This window comes from Rhinolophus hipposideros (genome assembly GCF_964194185.1).
Source record: "Rhinolophus hipposideros genome assembly, chromosome: 11".
Classification (NCBI taxonomy): Eukaryota; Metazoa; Chordata; class Mammalia; order Chiroptera; family Rhinolophidae; genus Rhinolophus; species Rhinolophus hipposideros.
In genome coordinates, this window is record NC_138057.1 from 59,598,846 (window position 1) to 59,613,993 (window position 15,148).

General features: G+C 36.2%; 1 protein-coding gene across 4 annotated transcripts in view; it reads left to right on the forward strand.

Moving 5' to 3' along the window:
- The first annotated feature begins 608 nt into the window (after positions 1-608).
- Positions 609-15,148, forward strand: part of TMEM38B (transmembrane protein 38B) — a 44,611-nt gene continuing 30,071 nt past the window's right edge. For 2 of the 4 annotated variants that reach the window (XM_081066151.1, XM_081066152.1), the window contains exons 1-2: positions 609-830; positions 12,890-13,046. In XM_081066151.1, the coding sequence (XP_080922277.1) occupies positions 719-830; positions 12,890-13,046 (269 nt within the window). In that variant the 5' untranslated portion in view covers positions 609-718. Of the gene's footprint in view, positions 831-1,213; positions 1,308-8,963; positions 9,112-12,889; positions 13,047-15,148 lie in introns of those variants that run through there. The other 2 variants (XM_081066154.1, XM_081066153.1) reach the window with 2 other exon arrangements.

Here is a 15,148-nt window from a genome sequence, read left to right on the forward strand (position 1 = left end):
AAGTTTCTTGAGGGCAGGATATTAATAGTATTCTTTTTTGTGTTTCCAATAAGTCACGGTGTGACTTGAACACTGTAGTTGCTGGAGAAATATAGGCGAATGAAATCAATTCAGAAATAAATCCGACTCTGAGGGTCTCCCCTTTAGACTGCGTATGTTTGTCCAAAATCACAGGACTTTATATGAAAACGGATGAATATAATGTATGTAAATTAAATCTTTAGAAAAGCTTACATAAAATTTCTTGACTCCACAAAGCTTTTATGTGGGTTACATGTATCTATAGTTAGCATATTAGAAATTGTAACAAAATTTTAAAATAGTTCTTTATTCAGTTTAAAAGTAATCAATGCACTAAATGTTAACATTAATAATGTATTTTTATTCATTATTTATGTTTTCGTCATCTGCCAATGCTTCCAGGTCTGGCACAGATCCCAGCACCGAGATGTCAGACCCTTATTAGGAGAACAGGTCCAGCCGTGCGAAACCGCGGGACCCCTCTAACCCCGCCCATCCGCCCACTACCCGCCCGCCTTTGGCTCCCGGGATTCGCGGTCCCGCCCCTCCGCGCCGGCGGATGCCAGGGCGCACGCGCAGGGCTCCTCGAGGGCGCGCAGAAAAGCGCGCGGCCGCGGCTGCCCCTCCCCCAACTCTCCCCGCGCCAGCCGGGAACCCGTCGCCCCGGCTGCTTCGGTCGCCGTGGTAGGTCGTAGTCATGGATTCTCCGTGGGAAGAGCTGACCCTTGCCTTTTCTCGCACGTCCATGTTCCCCTTTTTTGACATCGCCCACTACTTGGTATCAGTGATGGCGCTGAAGTGTCAGCCAGGTGAGTGCGGGGCGCTGCGGACTGGCCCCCTCAAGGTCTGCGCTTCATGGTCAGGACCGCTAGGACTGGGTGAGCGGCGGAGCTGCTTCTGTCCTACAAAGTCCTACAAGCGAGTCGAAGGAGCGCCGAGAGTCGGCTCCACCGACCACTCCAGTACAGATGGGGAAACTGAGGCGGGGAAAGGAGGTGGCTCAGGTACTCGGCGAAGGAGGCGCGACCTGGGGTCCGCAACCCGTGGGGTTGGCCTGACAGTCGCGGGGAGGACTTCCCGGACAGGTGACCGGGAGGTGCTGCCGCTTGCCCGCCCAGCATTTGCGTGGTCTCCTGGTGGTGCTACCACTCCCTCGGAAAGTATTTAAAAGTCACCTGGGGACAACGCTGCCAGAGGTAGCAAGTCTGACATAGTCGCCTGGGGTAATTAATAGTGACGGACTGCGCTCCAGTATGAAAGTTCTATGAACACTTAACAAGCCTCAGGTAGGCACACCAGCCAGGCGTACCTCGGTTTACTGCTCTTTGCTTTACTTGGCTTTACAGATGTGGGCTTTTTAACACACACACACACACACACACACACACACATACACACACACACACACAATTGAAGGCAGGACCTCCCCGCAGGCAAAAAGATTACCACTCTTTGTACTGCCATACTCGTTGTATTGTGTTGGTCTGAAACTGAACCCGCAATGTCTCCCACGTATATCTATCTATATTCCCTTTATGGCAGGGTGCTACTACCTTGCTTTGCCTGTTAGACAAAATGATTGTTGAGAAGAGACTGGGTTCCTGTTTTCGGTCATATGAGTGACCTTGTACAAGAGTGAGTCATTTGGCATAGTTTCACTATCTGTAGAATGGGGATGTAGTCTTAATACAGCATTTGGAGTTAGGATCGAGGAGCAATATTTGTATTTTTCTTGTATTTTACATGCAGGATACGTTTGCTCCCATATTGCTTTACTTTTGCAGTTACTTTACCTGTCTCTTTGTTTTATCGATGGTCTCTTTCTGTGAGTTCCAGCATTTATTTTGTCTACTTTCTGTGTGTTGTTGCTGCCTTTAAGCTGCCTTGTCCTACAGAGTCGATGAGTTGAGGGCTTGAGAATGATGCTGTACCTCTTATGGACTACTGGTTTTTTAAACGCTTGTACCTCAGAAACGTTTTTCATTTACATTGACGTTTGTAGCCCAGTCTAAATCACTGTTTGGCAGAAGTTTTGATTTGGATAAGGGGAATATTACTGTATTAAATCAGTACAGGCCATGTGCGTAAGATGCTACTTCCTTGATTGGAAAAGAAGTACATTTTCTTATTATGCCATATTCAGTAGTTGATATTTTCTTGTGTAGACTAAATTAGAGGTCCTCAAAGTGTGGCCCGGGAACCCCTGGGGTTCCTAACACTTATTTGCAGGTCAAAATTATTTTCATAATAATGTGCAGATGTTATTTGTCTTTTTCACACTCATTTTCCTGCAAGTGGACAATGGAATTTTCCAGAGGCTACATGACCAGTGATACTATAACAGATTGAATACAGAAGCAGATACAAGAATCCGTCTGTCTTCTATTTGAAGCCAGATCTTAAAGAGATTTATCGTGTTTCCCCGAAAATAAGACCTAGCCGGACAATCAGCTCTAATGCGTCTTTTGGAGCAAAAATTAATATAAGGCTGAGATAATATAACTAATATAGTATAATATAATATAATATAATGTAATGTAATGTAATGTGATATAATATAATACCAGGTCTTATGTTAATTTTTGCTCCAAAAGATGCATTAGAGCTGATTGGCTAGGTCTTATTTTCGGGGAAACATAATACTAAAATATAAAACTTGCCTTTTCTCATTAAGTGGTTTTTGCTTTGGAAGATAGTTATTTTCATAATGAATACATTATTTATGTTTACATTTAGTGCACTTATTTTCAAAATGAATACATAAAAAACTTAAAAAATTTTTCCATTTATAATTTCTAATATTGTAAATGTTGATGCATGAAACCCACATAAGCAAAAGATCTTTGGGGTCTTTGAGACATCTTTTTTTTTTTTTTTAAGTTTTTATTGGGGAAAGGGAACAGGACTTTATTGGGGAACAGTATGTACTTCCAGGCCTTTTTTTTTTCCAAGTCAAGTTGTTGTTCTTTCAATCTTAGTTGTGGACGGTGCCGTTAAGCTTCAAGTTGTTGTCCTTTCAGTCTTAGTTGTGGAGGGCGCAGCTCAGCTCCAGATCCAGTTGCCGTTTCTAGTTGCAGGGGGCACAGCCCACCATCCCTTGCGGGGACTCGGGGAATTGAACTGGCAACCTAGTGGTTGAGAGCCCGTGCTCCAACCAACTGAGCCATCCGGAAGGCAGCTCATCTCAAGGTACTGTGTTCAATCTTAGTTGCAGGGGCCAGAGCCCACCATCCATTGCGGGACTCAAGGAATTGAACCTACAACCTTCGGTTGAGAGCCCACTGCCCATGTGGCAATCGAACCTGCAGCCTTCGGACTCAGGAGCATGGAGCTCTAACCGCCTGAGCCACCGGGCCGGCCCGAGACATCTTTTAGTCAGGCTTTTTAAAGGTTTAATTTACTTATATTCACCGTTTTTAATATAAAATTCTACTGTCTTGCACAAACACATACAGTCATGTAACCACCACCACAATCAAGGTACAGGTCAGTTTATCACCCATCCCAGATTCTCACCTGCCCTTTTGTAGTCAGCCCTTCCCCAGCCCCAGGCAACCATTCATCTGCTCACTAGTTTTTAAGGAGTCCTGAGGAGAGAAGTCTTGAGACCAAAAAATTTGAGAACCATTGGACTAATTGAATGCTATTACAGTATTGTACATGGTGTGGAAAATATTTTATATTCTAGTGCCACTACTTATAGACAGGTACAAGGGATAGAGTTCACACCAAAGAGTATATCTATTTAAGCTCTTAACAGAAGTGTGTTAGACTGCCTTCTGCAGTACTGGCTTTTTATCAATCTTAAATATGGTCATTCTAATGATCAGAAAACATAGTTACTAATGAGTTTGTACTTCTTACATTTATAGGCCATTTGTATTTCCACTTCTGTGTCTATTGAGTTGATCATATTTTTCCTATTTAAAATGAAATGTAATACGTTTAAAAAAATGACTCATCTTTACATTCTTGGAATAAACTCTGCTTGTTTGATGTATTATTTTAATTCAATAAGGATTTTGATTTGCTAATACATTACATAAATTTTTAGTTAAAATTGGAAACTTTTTCCTATCCCCTGTGACTGAGTCTATAAAACTCAGATCTACAGTACAGTACAACTGCAGTTCACCGATGTGCTGCTACCAGGGTTCTTCGTATTTTAATCCTCTCAGGTGTGTTACTACTTGAGATTGTCATTTTTGGAATGTACTCTACCACTGCCAATACCTTACTCCCCACTTTCCTACCATTTACATTTTATGATTTGTAGTCTTTGCCTAGATCTTAAATGCTAGTGGAGGCAACGGGTATAGGTGGATTAACTCTCTGTGGTGTGGATAAGGATAACATCCTTTTTTGTTTGGTTCAAGTTGTAGGCCTTCACATCCCAGGAAAGCTGATGCTTCCTCCCCTTTCCTTTTCCAGGTGACTTGTGCTTCGTAAGCACAGATATCAAGGTGTTTAATAAATTAGATAGTTTTTTATTTCTTAATTTACCTCCATTTATTTTATAATTAACTTTAATTCCTCCTGAACCTTGGTATCTGATTTTCTTTAGTTTTTAGTTTTGGCTAGTAGTGTATCGGTTTTTGTTTTATTTTGTTTGGTTTCTATTTTCCTGGGCTTTGGAAGCTATTAGAAACCATTTTAACAAAGGTTTACATTTTTCATCTGTTTTCTCTCTTTTTTTTATTTAAATCTTCATTAAAATAAACACATTTCTTCAATCCCATATTCATATTCAACTGCTATTTTTGTAATACTTCCTGAAAATTGAATCTACAATTATTTCTACTTGATTTTAACACATAGGATCTATTATTTTACTCTTAATTTTCCCACCACTATTTTACTAGCCTCTCTGAAATCAAACATAGTTCAATTAAGCAAATATTCATTGAAACTGTTGCATATCAAGCATTATATTAGACATTGAGGATAACAAGACGAAAGATACTGTTAGAGTCCTGAAGAAATTCAACTGGGCTGTTGTCGTCATTTTTTTTCGATTGTGTCACAAAAGGTTGCACTACCTTCTCTACACAATAATAATATTCATTCATTTCAGATACATGCAAAACATTTCAGTATTGTAATTCTAATCCTCACACATCCCTTTAAGATAGCTATTACTGAACTCATTTTGTAAATGAGGAATAATCTTAGAGGAACAAAATGCCTTCCTTAAGTTGCGTGGTTGTTACAGAACTAATTTTTGGGCTGATTCCAAAGTTTTCAGCTATTCTGTGCTCTCTTTGCAGGTTCATTTAATGTTCCTGGTTTCTCAATATTTAGCAATTTCTCAATAAGTTGTCATTTGATATTTTCTGGTTATTGACTATTTTCTCCCAGGATTTCTGTCATTTCCATGTCATCAATCAGTTTCTACTTTGCTTTCAGGAATTAAATCTAGTTGTAAAGTTTGGCATTGTTCCTTCCTCTAACTTATGGGAGATGAAAGGATTAATAAATCAAAAAATTTTCAATAGTGGGGATTCCAGAAAAGTGGCAACATAGTTTGGCTATCTTTGTGAATATTCATATAAAAACGTACAGAAAAGTCCAAAATCATAAATGTACAGCTCAGTGAATTTTCACAGTGAGCATCTATCCAGATAAAAATAGAACATTCATGATACTCCCAAGGCCCCCTTTGTTATATGATGCTTTTAAAGGTTCTGCCCAGTGTTGGGATGGAAAAGGATGCCTCAGAAATACAGTCCATAATTTATTTCTGTGTGTTTAGAAAATCTTACTTAAATTGTTTTTCATGTTTTTTAGTTGAAAGGAAAATTAGAATATTTGAGTGACCTGATATATATTGGTCACGGAGTGTGGTGTGGTAGAAAGAGCTCATAAAGTTAGGAGACTAGTGTTTAGTTCAGACTCTCTTACTAACTGGGTAGCTTGGGATATGCAATGAGTGAGCTGAACCAGGACACCAGCTGAGCAGTCTCCCCTCGTCAGGAGTTTCAGTTTTGGCTCTAAAGAGCTCTTCTTCCAAGCTTCTAACTTTTAATAATTTCAGCTTATCCTTTGTTCCCCCAGCCGTGGTAACTGCTTTCTGCAGTTGATACCTCTATTATACTATAGTAATTACTTTTTATCTTTTCAACAATTTCCTACCTATCGTAGTTACTTAATTTTTTAATTTATTTTTTAACTACTTCTTTATATTAAACTCTTTCTGTTAAAATAACTGTTTTCTGTTTCTTGACTGGACTCTGACTGGTAACAGAAACCTGGAGTTGAACTTCCCATTTTTTGGTTTGCATGTGTCATATTAAGATATGTAAAGTACTGGCCACTTCCTGCCAGTATACACAGTGAATATAATGTTTCTAGTGTAGTGAGCCAGTGTGAAGTCTTAATATGCTCAAAATCTTTGTGGACTTTGTTGGAGAGCAGAAGAGTTGACATAGACCTGAGGCAAGACTGATAGTATACTCTTAACCTTGCCAGGTAAAAGCAAAGTGTCTCTGGGATTCTTTGCAAATTAGTGTGGAGAAAAAAGCATTTGCTTACCTGGTTACAGGGGTTATGTTGATTTGTTCCAATAAAAATAGTGCTGCAACTGGAGTCACTACCTGTCTACATTTATGATAATCACAGTCATTCTCTAAATCCATTTGTCTCATGTATAGACCAAACAGGCAAGTTACATGGCACGTGATAGCTATCACCATTGTTTCACCTTTTGTTTTTGGTTATGGCACCTGTCTCTGTGGTATTGCTTTTAAAAAATATCTTGGTGAGGGGGTGGCCGGTTAGCTCAGTTGGTTAGAGCATGGTGGTAATAACACCAAGGTCACTGGTTCAATCCCCGCAGGGGCCACTGGGAACTGTGCCTTCCTTAAAAAAAAAAAATCTTGGTGAGAAGAAACTCTAGGGGCTTGTCCTTGACCACTCCTACCATAATGATCCTCATTTCATGGATTCAAGAATCAATATGGAGTTTGTGCCAGTTGCCAAATATGTCTATTCTGGTTATACATTAAGGAACTAGGGAAATCATCACAGATGGGTTGTGGATTTTCTTGGCCCACTATGATTCAAATCTAATCCAAAAACTTTTTTAATCTATTGTGCCTAAGCCTCTGTTGCTTACATGATTCTTTTTTAAATTGTTTTTTTAAATTGTTTTGATGAGAAGCATACTTGAGGTATATCAGATTTTGTTGTTAATTTTTCTCTTCTTTTTAAGGAGATAAATCTATAAAGGGGAAAGACTAGGGCAAAAGTTCACTAATACGCAATTTAAAAATATTTAACATCTGGAGTTCGAGCTTTAACTCAAGGTAGGACAGACAATTTTTTTTTCTCTTTTAAATGTCAGTGTGTTACAAATAAAATAATGCATCCTAATTAACACATCTTGTTCCTTAACTAAAGAATACATCTTTTTATAAAATTGAGTAGAAATTAAAAATATCATATAAACTACTTTTTCCTACCAAGTATTATTTATATGCTCTAAAGATATACAAGCTGTTCTGGTTAACTTTCTTTATTTTCATAGATCAGTTTCACATTAAACTAATTCTGGTACCAGTATGATACATACAAAGGAATATAACAACCAGAGAACTTTGTCGTAAGATTGCCTTATAAGATAACACTGTAAAATGTGTTACCGTAGTGTGTGTTCTGAAGAGAATATTATAGAAAGGCTTATTGGAGTTAGAGAAATTTTTCCGGGGGACATAATCTTGATAATTAGGCAAAAGGACTGATGTGAGGGAGACTCTTCTTTCAACTATGTTCTTTTCCTTTTTTTAAAAATCTAATAAAATCTTAGTTTCATGATTTAAGACTGTTGGGGTTATGAATACTTTTTCAGTGCCATGATGTGCTGTTCTCATCCCAGCCTTGCAATAAGAACTCAGAAGAATCATATCTTGGGCTCAGAGAATTGAATCAGAAGCAGCCCCAGGGTTGCATTTTGCCTACCTCTTTTCTCTGCTGTCAATGATCAATCCATTCGGCAGATAAATCAACAGTGTCTGCCATGTACTAGGTACTAATATATGTTTTTATGTATATTCTCTCATCTTAAACCCTATAAATTATGTATTATTCCCATTTTATGAAAGGTGAAATTTAAGCCAAGAGAGATTAGAGGGCCTACAAAAAGGTCACAAAACTGATAATGAAATCACAGCAGCCTCTCTCACTTGTATTATTGTAAAACTAATACAATTGTAATACAGTGTGTTTGTGTGTGTGTATGCGTGTGTGCGTATGTGTATGTATATATATGTGTATAACAGTGCAACTAAAGACACTCATTAAAAAGGACTTCCAGAACTGCTTCAGAAAGTGACAAGAATTATGGGATAAGTGTGTTCGAAGCAAGGGGGGGGGTATTTTGAGGGGGATTAATGCCAATGTGTCTTTTATCGTAATAAATTTTTTTTTTATTTAAACACCATATTTTTTGATATGTGAAACTCTATGTGCTCCTTTAAATCATGAAACCCTTGTATGATATGGGACAGCAAACAATTAAGTTGTTGAGTTGACACAAAGACTAGTACTGGAGCCAGGATTTATACCTGTGCAATTAAGCTCTACAGTCCCTACTCTTAAGCACTCTGTGTTGCCTTTCGACATAAGGATGACTCTTTGTGGCTGCTAGTGTCCACTGACCAAAAGAAAAGATCATGATCATCTTCTGTGCTGACTGATCAGTGTTGTAATCAGTCACCACTCTGGGCCAATCCTGAGCAGTGCCTATACATGTACTTAGATAGATAACAATATATATGTATTAGAGATAATGGTATGACATCTTACTAGAGGTTTGGCTCTCAAGACAGCATGGCCATGTATCATCAAAATAACTCTTGAAAATTCTTAGGTATAGGGGGAATTGCGACACTGGAGATTGACATCCTGTTTTTTAGTAAGTTTTTCATAACTAATTTGTCTTCCAGATTGGAACAGGTCACCATTTCTTGAGTTGTCACCAGATGTATGTCATTAAAGCTTGACATCACTTCACTTGACAGGATGTGTACACCACAGAAAATTCACATCTGCCAACTCATGTTCACTTCCGGGCACATTTTGTTGTGTGGAATGGTGGGTTGCACTATTTAAATTTTTATCTTTCTTTTTTCCCCCCAAGCACATATAGATGAATTCCCATGTTAATACAAGTATGATGATGTTAGTCTCCTGAATTCACACACACATTTGCATAGTTTTTGTTGTTGTTGTGTATAAATAGTCCTTTCCCAAAGAAAGGACTGTTAACAACTGTTAACAGTAGTTAACAGCTTGGGCGTGTATTATTGCAGACCTAGTTTTGTGCAGTACCTGCATGTGTGTCTGCCTGTAGAAATACATAGTTTTCTGATTTCCACCCCAAAATGATTCTTACTGTGTATCTTGTTGAAATACATATGGTTTTCTTTTTTGTCATGCCAATGCATGTACAGCTGCTACATTCTTTTGAATAATGCATTGTATTCATCAGATTGGATGTGACATAATTTGTTAAATTTTTATTTAATTATACAATTAATAAATGAACATTTTATTTTGAAAAACCCAAAGACAATGAAATAATATAATTAAATAAATTTAAAGCCCCTTTGACCATCTTCGCTAATCCCAAGCTTTTCTCAAGAGATAATAAAGAGTTAATATTTTGGTGTATTACAGACCCTTTTTGGGCATTTCATGTTTATGTATATACCTGTAGAAATGTACAGTGTTTGTATTTTTGTGCATAAATGATTCCATGCTGTAATATTGTTCAACATGATTGTACTATGTTTCCCCGAAAATAAGACCTAGCCAGATAATCAGCTCTAATTGCGTCTTTTGGAGCAAAAATTAGTATTAGACCTGGTATCATATCATATCATATCATATCATATCATATCATATCATATCATATCATATCATGTCATATGTGACTCGGTCTTACAGTAAAATAAGACTGAGTCTTATATTAATTTTTGCTCCAAAAGATGCATTAGAGCTGATTGTCAGAATAGGTCTTATTTTTGGGGAAACACGGTATTTGGTTCTTTGTATTTAATAACAGCATGTCTTGGGGATCTTCTCATGTTGACATTGATCTACCACACTCTTGAATTGCTCCTGTATAGTATTCCGTAGTACAAGTGATCATGGTTTGTTAACTGTTTCTCTGATGATTGTCATTTAGATGTATTTCATTTTTTCCACAGCATTATAAACAACACTGCTTTAATATTCTTGCATGAAGCTTCTTGGACATTTGAGTCAATTTTATATTTTAAATTTTAATTGATATTGCTAAATTGTTCTTCCAAATAGTTTTACTTGTTTATACTTTCACAAGAGTATATGAATTTCTTCACACCTTTGTCCATTTTGTTTTTCACCTTAATTTTTATTTTGCTAAATGAATGTGTGTGAAATAACATCTTGTCTTATTTTGTTTTTCCTAGATTACTGAGTTGACTTTTTTTTGATATGTTTATTAGTCATTTATAGTTCCTGCTTTGTGACTTGCCCGTTTTTCTATTCTCTTTGTTGTCTTCTTCTGTTGATTTGTTGGAATTTGCCTTATGTAGATCGAAAAACATTTTATCCCAGTCTTGTCATAGAGAAGGTTTAAATTTTCATGAAATCACATTTGTAAATCTTTTTCCTTCATGGATTTATTCAGGTTAAGTACTTTTCTTTCTGTTGATAAATTGCTGGATTTTTTTTTTTTTAAGAAGTGTTGAATTTTATCAAGTGACTTTTTACTGTATGACTAAAGGAGCGATCATAATAATTTGTTAATTTAGTGAATGATTTTAATGAATTTGTGAAGCTTGAACCTTCCTTAAATTCTTTGGATAAAATGTATTTGGTCATGATTTATTACCCTTTCAGAAAACTACTGATTTTAATTTGTAATTAATGTATTTGTGCATTGTACTATATAAGTTATATAGAAATTTTCTTAATACATCTCTTTAACATATCGACGAGGTTGGGCATGAATGGAAACAGTAGGTGGGGAGATTGTTTATAATAACCATCTACTAGGAAAACTGGTACTAAGAGCCTGAACAGAGTATTTTAAAGGTGCCCCAAATCACCCATGTCTTAACAAAATGTTTCTAGTCTTGACTTATATAAAGAACAAAAGATATGGCTTATGATGATCGTGATTGAGTATGAGTAATAATAAATTACAGAAAATTATGAAATTATTAACTGATAAGAATTGTAGTATCTTTTTCCTTTTTGCTTTCTTCCTCTCTCCCTCCCTGTTTTCCTTCCTCCCTATCACTTTCCCTTCCTCCTTCCTCTCTCATTCTCTGCTTTTCATTTCTTTATAATTTTTGATGTTGTTGTTATGTAATCTCATAGAATGATTTAAGTTTTTCTCCTTTGCTAAACTCTGTAATGGTTATAATAGCATAAAAATGAGCAATCCAAAATTATTTGGTGAATGTTTTCCAATTCATTTACCCGAGTCTAGCAGTCTTTTTTTTTTTTAAAGCTGTTGTTGTTTTTTCTTAAAGATTTATTGGGGGAATATTGCAGAACAGTGTGTTTCTCCAGGGCCCATCAGCTCCAAGTCGTTGTCCTTCAATTTAGTTGTGGAGGGCTCAGCTCAGCTCCAAGTCCAGTTGCCATTTTCAATCTTTAGTTGCAGGGGGAGCAGCCCACCACCATGTGGGAATTGAACCGGCAACCTTGTTGTTGAGAGCTTGCTCTCTAATCAACTGAGCCATCTGGCCGCCCCTAGCAGTTTTCTTAAGATAGATGTTTGACTGACTGCCTTGTAGTTTTTTTCCATAGTTATTTGTATGTTCAGATTTCTATCTGTTCTTAAGGGAATTTTGCTAATTTATAGTTTCTTAGAAAATTGCCCATTTCAACTACATGTTCACCTTTTTCAGATTAAATATATGCTGTTTTCCTATAATTAAAAACTCTAAAATTATTTTTTCTTCTTCTGATGTTATGAATTATTTTCATTCTTCACTTCTCCACCCTTTTCTCAGACTTGCTGAGCAATGATCTGTTTTATTGGTCTTTTCCATTCTAGGATATGATCTAGGATGTGCATTGCATTTAGTTGTTTTCTTTTTAATGTCATTTAATCTGGAACATTTTATCAATCTTTTTTGTGTTTCTTGACTTTGACATTAAAGTATAGGCCAGGTATTTTTTTTCTTTCTCAGAATAGCCCTCAATTTTGGTGTATCTGATTAGATTAGTTCAAGTTATACATTTTTGGTAGAAATAGCACAGAAGTAATGATGTGTTCTTAGAACATTGTATCAGGAGTCATCTGATGTTTGTTTGTAGTGAAGTCTGCAAGGCCTTCTGCACTTTAAAGTATTATTTCCCTCTGTAATTAATAAGTAATTTGTTAGGAGGCATTTTGAGATGATGTAAGTATCTGTTCCTCATCAACTTTCCACCTTTGGTTTTATTTTTTTATTCTGTTTCTAGTCTGTTATGTTTAAAGCTTAGTTTATTTCAGCTTTTATTTTTAAAAGTACTTAAGATTATAAATTTTTCTTAGTACATCTCTTTAACATATCGACTCGGTTGGGAATGAAACAAAACAGTAGGTGGGGAGATTGTTTATAATAATCAGCTATTAGGAAAATTGGCAATAAGAGCCTGAACAGAGTGTTTTAAAGGTGCCCCAACTCACCCATGTCTTAACAAAATGTTTCTAGTCTTGACTTAAATAAAGAACAAAAGATACCGTTTATGATCATTGTGACCAAGTATGAGTAATGATAAGTTACAGAAAATTACGAAACTAAGTTTATTTCTTTAGTGCCAGTGGTACCTTGGGACTTTTTAATATACAGCTATCTCAGACTGTATTTTTATTTTACCATTTCAGGAGCAGTGGCAGAGGCATGGAAGAATCCTTTTTCAAGTTGGTTTACTGCTATGCTCCACTGCTTTGGTGGGGGAATTTTATCCTGTGTACTGCTTGCGGAGCCTCCATTGAGGTTTCTTTCAAACAACACTAATATATTACTGGCATCTTCAATCTGGTAAGCTGCCATTATGATGAATGTTTTAACAATTGTTTTATAAATTATTAGTAAGTGAAATATTTTTCTTTAAAAAAACATTTTATGTCCTTTAAAAGTTAATGCATGTGCAAGGGAAGGGACCCAAATAATCCCAAAGTTTTTAAGTGTGAAGTCTGTCTCTTTCCACTCTTCTTCCTCATCCTCTCACAGAGGCAATCATTCTTACCATTGTCTTCTGTATCTTTAGTGGAAGCATTTCAAAGTATGAAAGGGCATCAAATATTTGGCCGCAAACAGTTTATCTTGTGAACCTAACCCATACACGCAGATACATTACAGGATAAAATCCAGAATGTGAGCAACTACACAAAAAGTCCAAGTGATTATGATTCACGTACAGTAATTGTTCTTGTCATACTCTTTGTGGGATTTTTCAGCGCCTTGTGAGATTTAACATTAATTTGTTTTGAATTTAGTTTTCAAGAGCAGAAGAAATGTTAGTAGAAATTGCTTTGAATTCTTGAAAATCAAATGTAGTTATTCTTAAGAGGATAGATTCATCAAATTTTAAATAAGTGTAATACAGATCGGAGTGCTTTGTTATATATAAAGCGAACACTGCTTTTGATTAAAAACCATATCAATGAAATTTATAACATGTTAGAAACATGTTATACTTAAAATTCATTTTTATTGTGATATCTTTTAAATTAATATGTAACTAGTCATAAAAGGGAATATTATAAATAGTAGTAGCAACAGGAAAAAGTCATAGTGAGAACCTATGGCAGTGGAAACTAGTAGGAGTAGAATAATAAATTTGATAGCTAATATTTATTGAGTTGTTACCATATGGCCTCGAAATTCTTTATATTCATTTTTTATATTTAATCACAGGAGTTCTATGAGGTAGCTATAATAATTAAATTATTCCCATCCGACAAATGATAAAATTGAGGCATAGAGAAACTTGGCTGAAATTTTCATTTTCAGTAAGTGTTTAACCAGGATCAAAATTAGAAAGTTTGACTTTAGAGGCTTGACACTTAATAGCCACTGTCTCTCATAGATTTGTTTAACCATTAATTACAGTAGTTTAACCATTAAGCATATACTCTTCCAGTTGCTATGTGTTTTGAAAGACTTCCTCAAGGACTTTTATTTCTATAAAAATTATTAGCATTTTGGAGAATTTTTAAATGTGTTTCAGATGCTGAATCTATATAAAAAGAAGAATATCCAGAATCTGACACTTTCCATGACTTCCACTTCGACTCCTACGTACTAATTACCACTGTTTCTTTTTTTTTTCTTTTTCTTTTTTTTTTACCACTGTTTCTTGCATGGACAGTTGCAGTAGCTTCCTAAGTGGTCTAGTTGATTTTTTCATTATCCCGAGTCTGTTCCTCACATAGCAGACAGAGTGATTATTTCAAAATAAGTTAGAACATACTACTCCTATGCTCAATAATTTATCTTGCTAAGAACAAAATCCAAAACACTTAACGTGGCCTGTAAATACTACAGAATCTTCCCTCCCACTCTCTTTGATGTGATGTCTTCCCACTCTTCTCCTGCACAGTCTGCGCAGCCACATTGGCTTTGCCGTTTCTTGAGCACTTGAGATGTCCTCCTACTTCAGTGCCTTTGTGCTTGCTGTCTTCTTTCTATAATGATTTTTGCCCAGAAGGGCCATATTTTTTCAGAGAGGTTGTCCCTGACTGAAATAGCACCTCCTCTGCCGTGACTCTCACATCATCCTTCTTCATTCTTCTCAGACTGATTACTACCTGACATATTATCTGTTCATTTCTTTTCATGTTAGTTTGTCTCACTCCGCTAGAATAACAGCCCATCAGAGCAGGGCCTTTGTTTTATTAACCATGTACCAAGTACTTTCTAGGTTCAGTAAATACATTGCTAAAGGAATGGGCTGCTGTGTTTTCTAAGGGATTTCTGTAATTTTGAGTAGCAACAAATTTCAGGTGTTGATTAGTTGATCCCTTAAGTGAAATAAACTTGTTTTTCTATAAACATATGCTTCCTTGGTTTAAACTAAAAGGTATGTTAGAAATGGAAAATGAGAAATGCATTTTTAGAGAGGTTTAGTAATATAATAT